General features: G+C 45.1%; 1 protein-coding gene across 1 annotated transcript in view; it reads right to left on the reverse strand.

The window, feature by feature from the left end:
- The window catches only part of LOC137355349 (L-threonine ammonia-lyase), a 40980-nt gene that overhangs the window by 9319 nt on the left and 12497 nt on the right, over positions 1–19164 (reverse strand). The window contains exons 6-10 of the mRNA XM_068020343.1: positions 18460–18556; positions 16212–16287; positions 13420–13545; positions 5346–5513; positions 2933–2990 (exon numbers count right to left, since the gene is read on the reverse strand). Coding sequence (XP_067876444.1) covers positions 2933–2990; positions 5346–5513; positions 13420–13545; positions 16212–16287; positions 18460–18556 — 525 coding nt within the window. The remainder of the gene's footprint in view (positions 1–2932; positions 2991–5345; positions 5514–13419; positions 13546–16211; positions 16288–18459; positions 18557–19164) is intronic.

Raw genomic sequence — 19164 nt, forward strand, 5'->3', positions numbered from 1 at the left:
TTCATTTTTGAATTGCCATGTTGAGCCACTTCACACAGGTCTGTGAAGGTCATGATGTTGCATGATGCACCAGTGTCTATCTGGCACTTTATGTTGGCTTGATATTCTCCTTCTGCAATCATTATTCCAACAGTCACACGCCACTTATCACCGATCGACCAGTCTAAAGCAACCCGTTGTATGTTGTATAATGATTCGTCAGAATCTTCGGCTGATATCTCTCCAGTGGCCACCTGTACCTGCTTGTTGTGCTTCCTTCTAGCCAAACATTTGTGTGCAAAATGATTCATCTTCTTGCAGTGAGAACACTGCTTTCTCCACGCTGGACTTGCCTTCTTTTCCTGTGCTTGATGTCCTGCCCTTTGTCTGTGATCTTTCTGCCCTTTCAGCCTGGAATGTCTATCAGCATAATGCAAGGCCTAGTCTGTTCTGCCATGTATATGCTCTAGCTGCTGATTTACAACCTCAGCGCTTCTGCACATGTCGATCACTTTCCTGAGAGTCAATTTCCCCTCTCTCAGTAGTCATGCGCTCACTGCAGGATCTCTTATGCCTAATACAATCCTGTCTTTAATTGGATCATCTTTCAGTTGCACAAATACACAGGATTCTGCGAGCTGTGTTAATGCAGTCACATATTGATCAATGAACTCTTTTTCACTTTGGGCCCTAATATTGAACACATACCTTTCATAAATTACATTCTCTTGCGGCTCAAAGCATGCCTTCAAGACTTTCAAAATTTCTGCTCCCCGTTTTTTTTGTTCTTCAGAGAGATTTAGGGTGGAATACATTTTGTAACAGTCTCTCCCCAACAGTGATAAAAGTGTAGCTACTTGCAGTTGCTCTGGTTTGTTAATGAAATCTGTCGCAATTTCGTAATTTTGCCATTGCGAGTGGAAAAACTGCCAGTTCTGTTTCATATTACCTTTCATTTCAACTGGCGCAGGCAGAGGACAATTTGCAGCCATTGTCTTACCCTCTGCTTTCAGCTGTTTCTTTGTTCCTTTTCTGTGGCTTCCTGTGGCTTTTAGCATTCCTGTGGCCTTTGTCCCGTAGCTGTGCTTCTTCACCACTTTATCTCAGCTCCACTCTGACACCATGTTACAAGCTGACAGGACATCAGTCTGGTGTATACTCAGTATTTATTGAAATTGACTGTAATGGCTGCCTGCAGTCAGAGTACCTCATGGTAGAGGTCACATGACTACAGCAAGCCAGGAGGCACATTGGTACAATATTGCATTTCTATCCCAAACACAAGACATGTGTACAAAACAGCAGTGTCTAAGCCGGGCCATGCCTACAGACCATGAAGGGTCGACTGTAAGATTGTTCTCATTCATTTGTTGAGATCTAAAATTGCTGATTCTAACAGATCTTGGTGTTCTGATTTGGGGTTTAATCCAGCAATGAGGCAATTGTCCTAAGAACAGCTTAGCAGAGGATAGAGACAATAGGGTGGTCAGCGTGAACACTGCATGGGGGTAGGTCAGTGTGGAGACTGTATGTGATGTGGTCAGTACAGACATTGTGTTGGAGGTCATTGCTTGCCAGAAGCCTGGAAAATAGCATGGAAATGGCCCTTAAAGGATAGTCTTGAATAGCATTAAGGGGATGCTACTACTTGGAGCTAAGGTTGGTCTTGTGGGATGCAGACTGAGGCAATGAACTACCGGCTGCAGTCCCAGCACCCCCAGAGTCAGGTCACATACAGGATGGGTTCAACGCAGGCTAAGGTTCCCTTTGGTTGCCTGTTTAAGCATTCCCAAGTCAGGTATAGCACGAGTGAAATGCAGAGCAAAATTTCCCCTATGCAATAACAACAATTTGCCTTTACACAGAATCATTAATGTAGAAAAACTTTCCAAGGTACAACATGGAGGTGTAAGAAAAAAAAAGACGCTGAGCTGAAGGAGATGTTCGGAGGAGTGACTGAAAACTTGCTCAAAGTGGTAGGTTTCAGCCGAGGTCTTGAAGGAGGAGAGGCAGATGGCGATGCAGAGAGGTTAAAGGAGGGAATCTGAGAGTGGGGAGCTCAGGCAGTTGAAGGCAGGGCCTCCAATGGTGGGGTGAAGGGTTGGGAATGTATGTATCAACCTTTCCTACCTCTTCCGGCTCCACTCTCCCCCAAGTGCACCCCCTGCTGACCCAGTGCAACATTGCCTTTCCCTGCATGTGACACAACCGAGTGAGATTTCCCAGCAAGTGACAAGTGCTGATGTGTGTCAGCGTGCGAGCACACATCTAGAGCTGCTGATATTCAACTGCCTGTGCTCTTCATAGAAACAGCCTTCCATGGAAACAACATCCATTGTCTGCCTGAGTTATATTCATGCTGACAGAGCTTTCAAATTGTCCTTGTTTCCCCAGTAGCACCCTTAACACATAGGAACAACCATAGGCCATTCAACCCCTTGAGCCTGCTCCGCCTTTCAATTAGATCATGGCTGATCTGTATTTCAACTCCATTTGCCTGCCAAAGCTCCATATTCCTTGATGCCCTTACCCAACAAACACTGAACAATTGCTTGCATATTATAATATACATACACTTCTGTCCTGATTTGATTTATTGGGATGTTCTGTATGAAATAACTGAAAGGTTAATGACAGTCCACCAAGGCACCCAAAGCAGTTTCTGAATCCCCAGCAAAATTGGTTCCAACTCACGCCATTGGTATTTGACTGAGTCTCTATCCCATAGAAATTTCCTCGGGTTTGAGTTCATTTGGTCCTGGGGGTGGATGGATGATATATGCACATTACCCAGTGCCCAATGGGGAGAAACCATGCATTCTTTCCAATGAGTTCTGAATTTCAATCCAAGTGCCGTCATGCACTGCATTCTCCCAGTCAGTAACTATTAATGAAAGTACTTTTGACAGCAAAATACCAAATTCATTTATCTCAATTTTTGATTCTTTCTTACCTTAACGCTGAAGATATCTGAGGTGACAAATGACCGTTCCTGAGAAATATCCAACACCCTAAGGCAAGAAAGGGAGAGAGTGAGAGAGAGAAAATAGAGTGAACAGAATAAAAATTAAAAAAATTAAAAAAAACGAGAGTCAGAGTCCATAAATTTTCTTTAAAGGAGGAAAGTAGTTGAAGAAAAGGAATGTGAAAGAGTATTGGGAGCAAGCAGGGAAATGGGATCAGACCAGGTGGCTCACATTAAGAAAAAGGCTCAGCTGATGGACCCAAGTACAGTTAAACCTGTGAATTACGGGCACCTAGGGAATTGCCCGGTTTTTGCAAATGGTCATGTACTGTACGTAATTTTAGCCATGTTGTATGTAAATGGGCATCATTGGTCCAGTGGTAATATTACACCCAGCTGCAAGAATTATTCCTCTAAAACGGCCAGCAGATGGCTGCTAAAAATATTTTTTTTATATATGATATAAAAAGTGTATGTAATACACACACACACACTCACTCACATGTATACAGTGAAACCTGGCAATACAGCCAATCACAAGCAACAGGCAACTGTAAAATAAGAATACATATTTACATTTTTATATCTTATATATAAAAAACTTCTTTACTAGCAGCTATTTCCCACATCTTTCCTGAAGAGTGAAAACATTTCATGGCCTTTAGGCGCTGAAGAAACTTAACTGCAATCAGCTCCTTGTAATTCAGTACTGGTAACTTCGCTTGTGATAAGCTTTACAGGACTGTCTCCCTTTTTAAGGTGTAAAATACTAAATAAATAGACCTCGGGACATTGATGGCTGTCCATCGTCAGGAATCTGCGACTTTCTGTTGTTTCAGAGCGCTGCTTGTATATTTTATAATGTAAAATATTTTTGAGTGTAATGATGTGTCCATACTGTACAGTTGTCCACCATTTGCAAACATCCATATGGAAGTGTGTCTGTCTGTGTCTGCATCTACGTGTGTATAGACTACATAAACTTGTGCTCGTCCAAAACTCTGCTGCCCTTATCGTAACTCACACCAAATCTTGTTCACCCATCACCCCTGTGCTTGCTGACCTACAGTGGCTCCCAGTTAAGCATGCACAAATACACTCACTAGAAAAAAAAATCAGCGAGTGTTGATCAGTACTGAAAACTAGATGTGTAGTATTGTGTAATTGGGCACTTCACTCGTGGTGAGTAGATAGAATATAATTTGAAGTTCTCAAGAGCAGTTTGCATTGAGAGCCATGAATAAATGATTTAGTCTGAAATGAAATGCATATTAATTGACGGAACATCGGCTATGAATTTCATAGTTCAAATTAAATCTGTAGTTACTTTACCAAGAAATTTTATTCATCTGGCATGGACTCGATGGGCCGAATGGCCTCCTTCTTTGCTGTTATATCTATGTATTTGCATGTAAGCAATGTCGGAATTTTAAAATCCTCATCCCTGTTTTCAAATCCCTCCCTGGCCTCGCCCCTCCCTATCTCTGTGCCTCCTCCCACCCTATAAGACTTTGAGATATCTGCTCCTCCAATTCTAGCATCTTGCACGTCCCCGATTTTAATCACTGCACCATTGGTGATCATGCCTTGACCCTAAACTCTTGGGATGTTTTGCTACGTTAAAAGAGCTACATAAATGCAAGTCATTTTTGTATCTTATATATAAAAAAACTTCTTCAGTGCCTCTATTTTTTCTCTCTACTTCTTTTGGCTATTTTTGTGCAAAGCTCTAAGCATTGGCAGAGATTCACTATCTCTATTGTGTCCTCTCTTCAGACATGAGATTGCACAGTATGTGTTGGCACACTATTGGACTGTAAGGGTAATACAGCTGAACCTGACCATACCCTCTCTGGAATCCATGCAAATGTACTTTCCATGGAGGCACGCTGGTTAGCTAGGAACCCTGGATTATTCTTCCCGGAAGTACCCCGGGAGACAACACTGCAAACCACAGTTCAAACCTGAGACATACACGATCTGGATAACTCAGTCACACACATCAGCAAAGGAGCCTTTCCGATCCTGCCTGTGTCGGTTGCTAGGCAACTGGCAGGCAGTTAAGAGTCAACCATATTGGGTTAGGGACTGGAGTCACGGACAAGTCAAACCGGATAAGGATGGCAGGTTCCCTTCCCTAAAGGACATGAGTGAATGGATTTTTATGACAATCTGACAACTTCAGAGTCATTTTTACTGATTGCAGATTTTTATTTCTAGATTTGGGGAAAAAAAAAACAGAATTCAATTTGGTGTCCAAGGCGGGATTTGACCTCGCCTCTCTGGATTTTTAGTCCAGGCCTCCGGATTAGCAGTAATATAACCACTACACCCAGTCATGATAAAACATAAAGAGCTAACCACATCTATAAAATAATTCTGGTGCTTTCTCTGTACTCACCGTGCTTCTTCACGAGCAAGTATCTCCAGTAATTTTGCGACATCTCCAGCACAGTCGGCCATTTGGAGGGAGAACTTACACAGTTTGTTGTCCAGGACCAAGGCCCTATCCAGACACTGACGCATCAGGGCAACATCCAGATTCCCACTGCACAGAGCAATGACCACTCTGGAAGAGAGAACCAGTGACCACTCAGCAAACATCTGGATCAAGCATGCAGCTTAAGCTGTCAGAATCCTTAAATCCTAACCAGAAGGGGACTAAATGTGCAGATGGCTTCCGAGCTGCTGGCTGTATTTGCTGTATTTCTTCAGGGAATCCAGAGTGCTGCAATGAGCTGGCAAGATAACATATTACAGTGGTACAGGTCAATCAATATCGCTTCAAGCAATGGAGGACTCTTCAGTGGGTGACTAAGGAGAGGAGTGGGACAAATAAAACTACAATAAACTGGGGAAAATAAGAAAATAACCTCTTAAGAAGTATCCAATTTCCCATTGGCCACAGAGCTGCCTTTGGTGTCATCATTTTCATATCCTCTCATTTTTCTCTTGGAAAGCAGTGTGAGGTAGTGGGAGGTTACGCAGGCTGATTAACAATCTGACAGGTGTCAATCTGAACACTCCCTTGACCATCTCTATAGCAGTCGATTGACTGGTTAGACCTATATGCCCGGGAGGGTTTTATGGGCTCCCACACCCTTATGATGAGGGGGTGTGGGATCCACGTCCACCCACCTGATGCAATTATCCTCTTGCATGCCCCAGTCTCCATCTGCCTGGTCTATCTGAAACAGGGTTATAATCTTGCGCTCAGGGGCTGGAATTCTGCGACCAGTCCAAACAATCACTCCATTCCTGATGGTGAAGGGAGGCCACTCTCCTACTGGCCACAGTGCTGGCCCTAGTGGTGAAGAGAGGCCACTCTCCCACTGGCCACAGTGCTGCCCCTAGTGGTGAAGAGAGGCCATTCTCCTACTGGCCACAGTGCTGCCCCGAGTAGTGCAAATGTGAAATGTCCTACTGGTCACATCAGTGACCCAGGCACAGAGGTAAGTCTAGTATGCTAAAGGTCATAACTCTGACCCTGGCATTTGATAGTGATGCAGTCAATCAGCATCCTCTCCGGAGAAACAAACATCTCCCTGGTGGAGCACTGCACAACAGACTTGTGAGAAAAATTATAGTTCATGGAATAAAAGGGACAGTAGCAACATGGATACGAAATTGGCTGAGTGACAGTAAACACAGAGTAGTGGTTAATGAATGTTCTTTAGGCTGGAGGAAGGTTTGTAGTGGAGTTCCCCAGGGGTCAGTGTTGGGTCCCTTGCTTTTCCTGATCTATATTAATGACCTAGACCTTGGTGTACAGGGCACAATTTCAAAATTTGCAGATGATACGAAACTTGGAACAATTGTGAACTATGAGGAGGAAAGTGTAGAACTTCAAAAGGATATAGACAAGTTGGTGGAATGGGCAGACAAGTGGCAAGTGAAGTTCAATGCGGAGAAATGTGAAGTGATTCATTTTGGTAGGAAGAACATGGAAAGACAATATAACATAAAGGGTACAATGCTAAAGGGGGTGCAGGAGCAGAGGAACCTGGGTGTGTATGTGCATAAGGTGGCAGGACAGGTTGAGACAGCGGTTAATAAAGCATATAGTACTCTGGGCTTTATTAATAGGGGCATAGAGTATAAGAGCAAGGAGGTTATGTCAAACATGTATAAGACACTAGTTCAGTTGGAGTATTGCGTCCAATTCTGGGCGCTGCACTTTAGGAAAGACGTGAGGGCGTTGGAGAGTGTACAGAAAAGATTAACGAGAATGGTTCCGGGGATAAGGAATTTCAGTTATGAAGATAGATTGGAGAAGTTAGGGCTGTTTTCCTTGGAGAGGAGAAGGCTGAGAGGAGATTTGATAGAGGTATTCAAAATCATGAGGGGTCTGGACAGAGTGGATGGGGAAAAACTGTTTCCACTCGTGAAAGGGCACAATAGAAAACAGATTCCAAGGGGAAGGTCATGCTGTAGTTAATACAGAGGGGAATTGTGATAAAATACAGGAAGACATTAATAAACTTGCAGAATGGGTGTGTAATTGTCAAATGAACTTCATTATAGATAAGGGCGAGGTAATACATGTTGGTGGGAAGAATACTGCTTGGAAAATAAATGTCTAAATGGGTTGAGGAACAGAGAAATCTGGAGGTACAGATATAAGATCACTGAAAGTAGTGATGTGGCTGAATCAGGCCATAAAAAAGCCAAGTACTGGGGATCATTTCTGGAGCGATAGAACTGAAATGCAGAGAAGTTAGATTAAACTTGTTATAAGGCTTTGCTTAGACCACTCAGAGTACTGTGTGCATTTCTGGTCTGCATCAGAGGTTCTGGAGAAGGAGGAATAAAAATTTATTAGGATGATTTCAGAACTGAGAGGTTATATCTATCAGAAAGGATTGAACAGGCTCGGGCTCTTTTCTCTAGAAAAGAGAAGATTGAGGGGTGACCTGACAGAGGGCTTTATGATTATGAAGGGGTTTGATTTGGTAGAAGTAGAGAGGATGTTTCCATGCAGGCGAAACCAGAACTAGGGACCATAAATATAAGATAAGCATTAATAACTCTAGTAGGGAATTTAAGAGAAACTTCTCACCAATAGAGTGGTTGGAATGTGGAACTCACTATCCTAAGACAAATAGCATAGATACATAGAGTCATAGAGTCGTACAGCATAGAAACAGGCCCTTCGGCCCACCACGTCCAAGCCGACCATAATGCCTATCTATACTAATCTCACCGGCCTGCATTAATTCCATACCCCTCTATGCCTTGCTCATTCAAGTACCTGTCCAGATGCCTCTTAAATGTTGCTACTGTTCCTGCCTCCACCACCTTCTCTGGTAGTTAAGGAGAAGCTAGATGAGCACATGAGGGAGAGTGCGATAGAAAGGTATGCTGATGATATTAGATGGAGAAAGTTGGGAGGAGACTCATGTGGAACATAAGTGCCGTCATGGGCCTGTTGGGTTGAATGGCCTGTTTCTGTGCTGTAAATACTTTAGAAATCCAACTGAGAGCCCATTAAAACATAAGAGCAAAACTCAGATCGGCATCTGACTTATGTCGGTGCTGTATAACGTAGCCTCAGACCTGCATTGATGCAAGTCTGTGTTCATAGCAGCGTTAGGTTGAATTAACTGTTCTGTATGTTACCGACAGTGTTTTTATTGTCAATCCTGATCTCAGTACCTAGGGTCTAGTGTATTGGAAGGAAATTGTGTCTCTACTCACAGGAAGGAAACTACAAATTTCTCTCTCTTTCCCAAAGTCAATTAAATTCAGCTGCTTCACCGACCTGCTGCTTTGTTTAAAGCACAGTTATTTCCCTAAAGAACTATCCAAGCTGGGTTTCTAACATCTGAACATAACTTAATGTCAGTAAGTGGGAGCCAATGAATTTTGGTAGAGAAAATAACTGTCCATAATTATACCTTGAATGGAAGTGGACCTGGTGTCGGGCAAGAATTGACAAGTTGGTTTACCGCTTTGCAGGACATTAAGGCAGAAATGCAGGTTGATAAGGATGTTAAAACAAAAACTAATGGAATTCTGTGTTTTGTCATGAGGTATTGAATATAATAGCTTGGAAGCAATGATGGGTCTATAGAAACTGCACACAAACAGGCCATTCAGCCCATCTGGTCTATGCCAGTGTTTATGCTCCACATGAGCCTCCTCCCACCCCTCTTCATTGAACTCTACCAGAATAACCTTCTATTCCTTTCTCCCTCGTGTGTTTATCTAGTTTCTCCAGCGCCAGTCCTTTTGGAAACAAGTTCCACCTTCTCACCAATCACTGGGCATAAAGGTTTCTCCTGAATTATTTATTGGATTTATTAGTGACTATATTATATTTATGGCCCCTAGTTTTGGAATCCTGCAAAGCATAAAATCTCAGTTAGAGTTGTGTGTGCAGTATTGAGCTCTATGCTATAAGATAGATATTGAGGCTTTAGAGTGGGTACAATGTAGATTCACTGGAATGCTACCTAGTATGAGGAAATACAAAGAAAAACTGGACAATTGTTTTTTTTTTCATTATAACAATATGGATTATGGGGTAATATGTTAGAAATGTTTAAAATAATGAAAGATGGGACAGGGTAGACAGAAGCAGACTGTTCCCAGTAGGTGAGGGGGTCAAGAACAATGATACAAGATTAAATGAAAGAGATTTTGAACAGAGGGCAGGAGAAATTTCATGACATGAGAGTTGTGAGGCTGTGGCCTTCACTTCCAGGATTAGTGTTTGAGGGGGAAACGGTCAACATTCAAGGGTTAGATTGGATGGGTTGATGGATCTAAACGGGGAGGTGGTGGAATAGTGGTGATGTCACTGGACTAGTAATCCAGAGGCCCAGGCTAGTGCTCTGGGTTCGAATCCCACCACGGCAGATGGTGAAATTTGAATTCAGTTGATAAATCTGGAATTAGAAAGCTGGTGATGACCATGAAACTATTGTAAAAGCCCATCTGGTTCACTGATGTCCCATAGAGAAGGAAATCTGCTGTCCTTACCTGGTCTGGCCTAAAGGTGACTCCAGGCCCACAGCAATGTGGTTGACTTTTTAATTCCCTCTGAAATGGCCCAGCAAGCCACTCAGTTCAAGGACAATTAGTGATGGGCAATAAATGCTGGCCTAACCAGCGACGCCCACATCCCACGAACGAATAAAAACAAACGAAAGTAAACGGTTGAAGGGATAGAGGAACAGGGCGAGTAAAAGTATTTAAGACTATTCACTCATGTGGAGGGTAAACGGTGACGTGAACTGGTTGGGCTGAATGGGCTTTACCCATGTTTAGCCTCTGTGAATATCTAGGTACAAATGGCTGCATGTTCAAGGATCTTTCTTTCCGTGCCAAAGCAATTATCAACGTATTTATTGGTGAGGGTGGTGCCAGGGTTTGGCTACAGGTCTGGGGCAGCAGTGGGGGTGCTAATATTATCCTCAGTATCCCTGAGCTAAGCAAGAGGATCATGTCCCTGCGAACCAGTGGCACCGCTCTGACTGTGAGTGTCACACAATTGGATCATCTGTGGTTCAATGCCCTGCCACACTCACACACAAAGAAAGGCTTTGCTTTGCACGTATCCTGACCAGAGGGTGCTTGACAGGGCAGAGTTAAGGCCTTTTCTATCTCACCCATGTGATAAGTTTTTATACCAGTACTGGCTGGGAGCAAAAGAGAAAAATCTTGGACTTCCAGCATCAAAGTTCCTCACATTTAGAAGCAGAGAATTTGTCTCCACCACTTACAGACTCGAAAAAATCTTTCATTCCCGTACCAGACCTCGCTGATGATGTTGGGTCTTTGAAATCTTTCCCCAAAAAATCCAAGATAAACTAGACAACAGTAAAAGTGCATTAGTTTTTTTAATGCTGCCCTTCTTTGGCTTCTCATCCCTCCTAATTCCATTTCTCTGCGTCTCCCTCTCTCTGCGCCTCCCTCTCTCTGTGTCTCCCTCTCTCAGCTCCTCTCTCTGCGTCTCCCTCTCTCAGCTCCTCTCTCTGTGTCTCCCTCTCTCAGCTCCTCTCTCTGCATCTCCCTCTCTCTGCGCCTCCCTCTCTCTGTGTCTCCCTCTCTCAGCTCCTCTCTCTGTGTCTCCCTCTCTCAGCTCCTCTCTCTGCATCTCCCTCTCTCTGCGCCTCCCTCTCTCTGTGTCTCCCTCTCTCAGCTCCTCTCTCTGTGTCTCCCTCTCTCAGCTCCTCTCTCTGCGTCTCCCTCTCTCTGCGTCTCCCTTTCTCTGCGCCTCCCTCTCTCTGTGTCTCCCTCTCTCAGCTCCTCTCTCCGCGTCTCCCTCTCTCAGCTCCTCTCTCTGCGTCTCCCTCTCTCAGCTCCTCTCTCTGTCCCTCTCTCAGCTCCTCTCTCTGTGTCTCCCAATCTCAGCTCCTCTCTCTGTGTCTCCCTCTCTCAGCTCCTCTTTCTGCGTCTCCCTCTCTCAGCTCCTCTCTCTGTGTCTCCCTCTCTCAGCTCCTCTCTCTGTTTCTCCCTCTCTCAACTCCTCTCTCTGTGTCTCCCTCTCTCAGCTCCTCTCTCTGCGTCTCCCTCTCTCAGCTCCTCTCTCTGTGTCTCCCTCTCTCAGCTCCTCTCTCTGCGTCTCCCTCTCTCAACTCCTCTCTCTGTGCCTCTCTCTGTGTCTCCCTCTCTCAGCTCCTCTCTCTGCATCTCCCTCTCTCAGCTCCTCTCTCTGCATCTCCCTCCCTCAGCTCCTCTCTCTGCGTCTCCCTCTCTCAGCTCCTCTCTCTGCGTCTCCCTCCTCTCTGTGTCTCCCTCTCTCAGCTCCTCTCTCTGCATCTCCCTCTCTCAACTCCTCTCTCTGTGTCTCCCTCTCTCAGCTCCTCTCTCTGCGTCTCCCTCTCTCAGCTCCTCTCTCTGTGTCTCCCTCTCTCAGCTCCTCTCTCTGCATCTCCCTCTCTCAGCTCCTCTCTCTGTGTCTCCCTCTCTCTGTGTCTCCCTCTCTCAGCTCCTCTCTCTGCATCTCCCTCTCTCAGCTCCTCTCTCTGCATCTCCCTCTCTCAGCTCCTTTCTCTGCGTCTCCCTCTCTCAACTCCTCTCTCTGTGTCTCCCTCTCTCTGTGTCTCCCTCTCTCAGCTCCTCTCTCTGCATCTCCCTCTCTCAACTCCTCTCTCTGTGTCTCCCTCTCTCAGCTCCTCTCTCTGCGTCTCCCTCTCTCAGCTCCTCTCTCAGTGTCTCCCTCTCTCTGTGTCTCCCTCTCTCAGCTCCTCTCTCTGCATCTCCCTCTCTCAACTCCTCTCTCTGTGTCTCCCTCTCTCAGCTCCTCTCTCTGCGTCTCCCTCTCTCAGCTCCTCTCTCTGTGTCTCCCTCTCTCAGCTCCTCTCTCTGTCTCCCTCTCTCTGTGTCTCCCTCTCTCAGCTCCTCTCTCTGCATCTCCCTCTCTCAGCTCCTCTCTCTGCATCTCCCTCTCTCAGCTCCTCTCTCTGTCTCTCCCTCTCTCTGTGTCTCCCTCTCTCAGCTCCTCTCTCTGCATCTCCCTCTCTCAGCTCCTCTCTCTGCATCTCGCTCTCTCGGCTCCTCTCTCTGCATCTCCCTCTCTCGGCTCCTCTCTCTGCATCTCCCTCTCTGGGCTCCTCTCCCTGCATCTCCCTCTCTCGGCTCCTCTCTCTGCATCTCCCTCTCTCGGCTCCTCTCTCTGCATCTCCCTCTCTCGGCTCCTCTCTCTGCATCTCCCTCTCTCGGCTCCTCTCTCTGCATCTCCCTCTCTCGGCTCCTCTCTCTGCATCTCCCTCTCTCAGCTCCTCTCTCTGCATCTCGCTCTCTCGGCTCCTCTCTCTGCATCTCCCTCTCTCGGCTCCTCTCTCTGCATCTCGCTCTCTCAGCTCCTGTCTTCCTCACCCTGGTCTTACTAATTGCGTTTCAAACATTCGCTCGTCCCTGCTGTATGCCCGCCTGACTCTTCCTCCTGGCTCCCTTCTGACCCGATTGCAGTCCTGCCCCTTGACAACATCTGCCCTGCACTGGCCCAGCCTCAGTGTGCAGTCCAGACACTGCAGTGATTGAGTCAAATAATCACAGTGGAACAAGTAAGAGTTGCTACTCAAGGGAAAAAACACCAATGAGTTGAGTTGAGAAAGACTCTTCAAAAAAAGTAAGAACCACAGACGCCAAACTGGTTGAGATCAGAATCATAGCTATGACCTTCTGGGCTGTTTGGCTTAATCATGAGTCATCTTTAACAGCAGATACATCTAGGGAGTAAGACGCCTCTCTTTCAAAAGGAACTAGAAAAGGCAAAGACATGCAGGGCTATGGGGAAAGAATATGGAAGTGGACATCTCTTTCAAAGAGCCAACAGAGGTACAATGGTTCAAATGGTGTCCTCCTGTGCTGGTTGATTCTATGATTATGTTGGGTAAAATTATGCTGGAGGTCTGGGTTGAATCTTTTGGGCAAGGATTCAGAAATTTGATCTGGTTTCTGAAAAATGTTCAATAACAACATGTAATATACAGTGCTGGCTGAACTGGTTCTGAGGAAACACTTACCGTTTGCCTTTGAGTTCTGGTAGTTTCCCAGCAACCACAGCAGCAAGGCCTAAGGCTCCCTCAGCATCCACTGCAGCCCTCTCGTACTCCATGAGGCGAAGGATGGCAAGCAAGATGTCCTCCCCCCTGAGGCACAGAGACACTTTATTATAGACAACAGCCTCTCACAAGGTGAGGAGACAACTCACCGCATTTTTATTTCACTCTCCCTTCAATTTCCTCTCATTTTCTTCCCTCCTCTCCCCGAGGCTGTGACTTATTTCTCAGTACAGTCCCACAGGTGCAGCAACCCTCTGGTACTTTGCCGAAGTGGCCACTCTTCATCATCTGTCCCATGAGATCATGAGATGTTAAACCGAGGCCCCATCTACCCTCTGAGGTGGGCGTAAAACGTCCCACTGCACTATTTCAAAGGAAAGCAGGGGAGTTCTGCCAGTGTCCTGGCTAATATTTATCCCTCAACCAACATCACCAAAACAGATTACCTGGCAATTCATTTCATTGCTGTTTGTGGGAGCTTGCTGTGCACAAATTAGCTGCCTTGTTTTCTACATTACAACAGTGACTATAGAAGTACTTCATTGGTTGTAAAGTGCTTTGGGAAGTCCTAAAATTGCAAGATCAGTCCAAAAAATTATCTATGAGCCTCAACAGTGAGTGTTAACAGGTTATCTACTCATGGAGGACATCACAGCCAAGACTAATCTTGCCCTCACTTTGCAATGGGGTGGCTGGACAGCTATCAGGAGCCATAATTCTGGCTGACTGTTTTCCTCTCTCTCTCGAGCCCCGCAATGTTAGGCACTACTGCAGGCCTGTCTGAGGTCAGTACTGACCAGTGATTAAGCAGGAGTCATTCCAGATCTGTACGGCTCAGTACCACACATCAGACAGTACCATTTATGTACAGAATCATAGAATTGGTAGAGCACAGAAGGAGGACATTCAGCCCATTGTGTCTGTGCTGGCTCTCTGCAAGAGCAATTCAGCACGTTCCACTTCCCCGCCTTTCCCCTGTAGCCCTGCAAAATGTTTCTCTTCAGATATCCAATTTCCTTTTGAAAGCCATAATTGAATCTGCCTCCGCTGCACTCTCAGGCAGTGCATTCCAGATCCTAACCTCTCGCTGCGCAAAAAAAGGTTCTCCTCAAGTCGTCTTTGGTTCTTCTGCTCTCTAAACCATATTTTATTTCTTTTCTTGCCTCATACCGCTCCCTGTGGCCTTGGTACTGAGCTATTAGAACTGCACTGTCTAGTTTCAAGATGCCATCACTGTTCGTTCCTTCTGTCCCTGTTCGTTCATGCCATTCTGTTTGGGTCCACATCCAACTTGGCTTTATCTGGGCGATAGATTTATTTTCTCTACCTTTTAAAAGTAAGAAAGTATATCGAGTTTGGCAGTAAGGAAATATATAGGAAACATCATTTAAAGGGTATAATGGCTATTCCAGTTGGTGAGTGTATGAGGTCCATCAATTAGGGTTTTTGTTAATCCATTCACAGGATGTCAGCATCCCTGCCAAGGCCAGCAGTTACTGTCCATCTCTAATTAGCCTAGGTCATTTCTTAAAAATTCATTCATAGGATGTGGGCGTCGCTGGCCAGGCCAGCATTTATTGCCCATCCCTAATTGCCCTTGAGAAGGTGGTGGTGAGCTGCATTCTTGAACTGCTGCAGTCCATGTGGGGTAGGTACACCCACAGTGCTAGCGGTTAGATACAACTGAGTGGCTTGCTCGGCCATTTCAGAGGGCATGTAAGAGTCAACCACATTGCTGTGGGTCTGGAGTCCCATGTCGGCCAGACCAGGTAAGGATGGCAGATTTCCTTCCCTAGAGGGCATTAGAGAACCAGACGGATTTTTTTTACGGCAGTTCGGTAGTTACGTGGTCACCACTACTGATATATAAGAACATAAGAAATAGGAGCAGGAGTAGGTCATTCAGCTGCTCAAGCCCACTCCGCCATTCAATGAGATCTTGGTTGATCTGATCTTGGTCTCAATTCCACTTTCCTGCCTGTTCTCATAATCATCGTCTCCCCGGAATTTCAAAAATCTGTCTAACTCAGCCTTGAATATAATCAATGACTTCCACAGCTCTCTGGGGTAGAGAATTCCAAAGATTCACAAGAAGAAATTCCTTCTCATCTCCATCTTAAATGGACGACCCCTTATTCTGAAACTGAGCCCCTTGATTTCCCCATGAGGGGAAACATCCTCTCAGCATCTACCCTGTTAAGCCCCCCAAGAATGTTATATGTTTCAATATGATACCAGCTTTTGAATTCCAGATCTATTTAATTGACTGAGTTTAAATTCCCCAGCTGCCATGGTGGGATTTAAACATGATTCTGAATCATTAGTCCAGGCCTCTGGATTACTAGCCCAGTAGCATAACCACTGTTGCTAACAGCTCCCATATAGGTTACTGCAGTAATGGATTCTATTGGATGTGGCAATAAAGGGTATATTATTTCATCAAGTGAGAGATATAACTGGTAGGCTGATACAGATGTGTATTGACTATTATAATGAAAAGGTATATTCAGTGTGGCAATAACAGGATGGATATATCAGCTTGTTAACTGAGGGGTACATTGGTTTGGTAGTAATGGGGTATATTGGTTGTGCCTATCAAGTATGCCAATTAATGGGTGTAATTGGTATGGCACTATGGTGGCACACTGGGTATTGTAATAAGATGGTATTTTGGGGATGGCAGTAACTGGACATTCTTTCCTAAACTCATGAGCCATTATAAAATATACTCCTGTGAAATGAATGATACTTACTTAACAGTAACGATCTTATCTATTAGTTTCTTAGTCATCTGAAAGGCATTACTGCCAAAAGAAGAGTTGACTAATTCTGTGAAATAAAGAGACAGGTTTGAACTTTTAATGTACGAGTCCCAAGTTTGGTAGCACTAACTGTTGTCTACAACAACAATAAGTTGCATTTATATGGCACCTTTAATGTTGTTAAACGTCCCAAGGCTCTTCATAGGAGAGTTTTCAAACAACGTTGGACACCAGAGCCACTTATGAAGATATTAGGGCGGATGGTCAAAACTTTGATCAAAGAGGTAAGTTTTAAGGAGTGTCTTCAAGGAGGAAACTGAGGTGGAGAGGCGGAGGGTGGGTATTCCAGAACTTGGGGCCGAGGCAACCGAAGATGCGGTCACCAGTGGTGGAGCTTTAAAAATAGAGATGCACAAAAATAGAGAATTAGAGGAATTCCAATATCTTGGAGGGTTGTGGGACTGGAGGAGATTACAGAGATAGGGAGGGGTGAGGCCATGGAGGGATTTGAAAACGAAGATGAGAATGTTAAAAATCAAGATGTTGCTTGACCAGGAGCCAATGTAGGTTAGCGAGCACAGGGGTGATGGGTGAACAGGACTTGGTGTGAGTTAAGACACGGACAGCAGAGTTTTGGATGACCTCAAGTTTACATAGAGTAGAATGTGGGAGACCAGCCAGGAGTGCATTGGAATAGTCAAATCTAGAGATAATGAAGGCATGAATGAGGGTTTCAGCATCAAGTGAGCTGAGACAGGGGCAAAGTCAGACAATATTACAGAAGTGGAAATAGGCAGTCTTAGTAATGGTACAAATATAAGGTCGGAAGCTCATCTCGGGGTCAAAAGTGACACCAAAGTTGCAAACAGAAAGGCTTAAACTCAGACTGTTGCTAGGGAGAGGAATGGAGTCAGTAGCTAGGGAATCTCCTGGGAGAGACAAAAAAAAAACCCCAGGCCAATTAAAGAGGAAAGAATCAGGAAAATCCCTCTCTGGTCCTCTTAAGCGATCAAACTAATCCAGGAGAGCACTTTGGCCTTGATTAATGTCACAGGTACAAGGTGATCTCCGACCCGGCCAGAAACAGGCCCAGCTCTCGCTTGAAGGAATTCAGCAAATTAGCATTTACCACACAACCTGGCGGGTACACTATTCTCTAGGAATAGAACTCCCTCCTGACATCCAACAGAGTTCAGCTTTTCCACAACTGGAGATTTGATTCCTGGTTCTCCCTAACATAGAGTCATTCTGGCACAGAAGGAGGCTATTTAGCCCATTGAGCGCATGCAACAAACTGTCTACTCAAACACGATCTATTCCTTTAATCATCTTAAGAACCTATTAATTGTGGAGATGAGAGATTTGAACCAGGCAACCTCATTAGCTTTTAATTGAGTTGTTAGTGTTGGAATTAGTCTCCAGTTGCACGGACATGGGGATTGGGCTGGTATTAACAGTGATGTAAACACTGATTTGAAAGGCATCCCATACATGCAGAGATGGAGGAACGTTTAGCTTTACATCTGTCAAAAATTTCAGGTTAGAGTTGTTGATCCAGTAAGTTTATAAATGCAAGGTACTTCTTAAACAACATTGACGTTCTCTGTCCACTACCTTACTCATTAAACCTCTTGAGGAAAGCTTTTCACTGCCATCATCCCCACCCGATAGGCAGACTGAGCACAACTCCAGGTTGCCATCCAACATCCCATGCACTGCCTGTCATTTACCCTTCATGACGAGACATGTTCATATCCCAGCAGTCTATGAGCCTCATCTTCCACAAACCAATTCATTAGGATTCATGTAGATAAACTTCTGGAGACTCCCTCAGCTCAGACCAATTAAATAGCTTGAATTTGCCCACAATTGAAATTCAAAATGCTGGATTAGGAGGCTATTGCAGCTGGTACCAGAATGCATCTCTCGAGGGCAGAGGTCAGAGGGCAAAAGACGCTTCTTCACCTAAAGTGTCATGAGGCTGTGTGAGTCACTCCCACAGGAAGTGGCTGAGGCAGAAACTATGCCAAGATTAGATTGGATAGATGGATGAAGGGATGGTGAGAACAGGACGAGTAAATGCGATCAGGACTATTTCCTCATGTGGAGGGTAAATACCAACATAGGCTGGTTGGGCCGAATGGCCTGTTGTAACCTTTACGTAATCCTGTCTATGACTAATTGAGAGGAAGGATCCATTCTACAGTTTAGCTCTCGGTCATTTCCTGCAATCATTTACCTCCATATAATCTGTGGTTGGTGTAGGCTGAGTCAACTGGAGGATGGCCCACCTTGAGGGATTGTTGCAGTGTTGGATAACTCTCAGGCTCCACACCCTGTGAATAAGGAAGACAGAACCAGGTGTCACCGACAGAGAGAAGACTCAAGAAAAATACAAGCACTAGAAAGAAGAGGCAGTGGATACAACCCCGATAAACATGCACTGTTTCCCCACCATGTGATATACCTTCTAATTATTTTCACTGCTCTGATTGTTCATCAGCAAAGATGTTTGCTTTATGCTTATTATCGCCAATGTTTTTCACTTGCCCTGCCTCAGATACCCAGGGCCCTCTCAATTGACCATTTTCCATAAGTCAGGAATTAATCTGGATACACGCTCAGTGCGCATCTAAGCAGGCCATTGGCAGGTTGACAGAAAATGGGTCCACCAGCCTCATTTGTTGAACCAGTCACAGCCCCAGAGGCAGCTTGCCAACCAGGAATACAAGTCTAGTTTATTAACCTCGCCTGATACCAGAGTGGGAAACTCCATTGTCCAGAGGTAGGGAGGGGGGTGGGTGCAATAGGTGGCTGGCAACAGCCTGTGGATTTAGTTTGGAGCCAGGAGGGGTACTCCCGCCCCTCCCACCTCCACAATAAGACAAGTAAAAATATGAAAACTTAACTTTCCAGAGGCGGCCTTCGGCAGTCCCTTTAAGGA

Source organism: Heterodontus francisci, chromosome 42 (genome assembly GCF_036365525.1).
Source record: "Heterodontus francisci isolate sHetFra1 chromosome 42, sHetFra1.hap1, whole genome shotgun sequence".
NCBI classification, from domain to species: Eukaryota; Metazoa; Chordata; class Chondrichthyes; order Heterodontiformes; family Heterodontidae; genus Heterodontus; species Heterodontus francisci.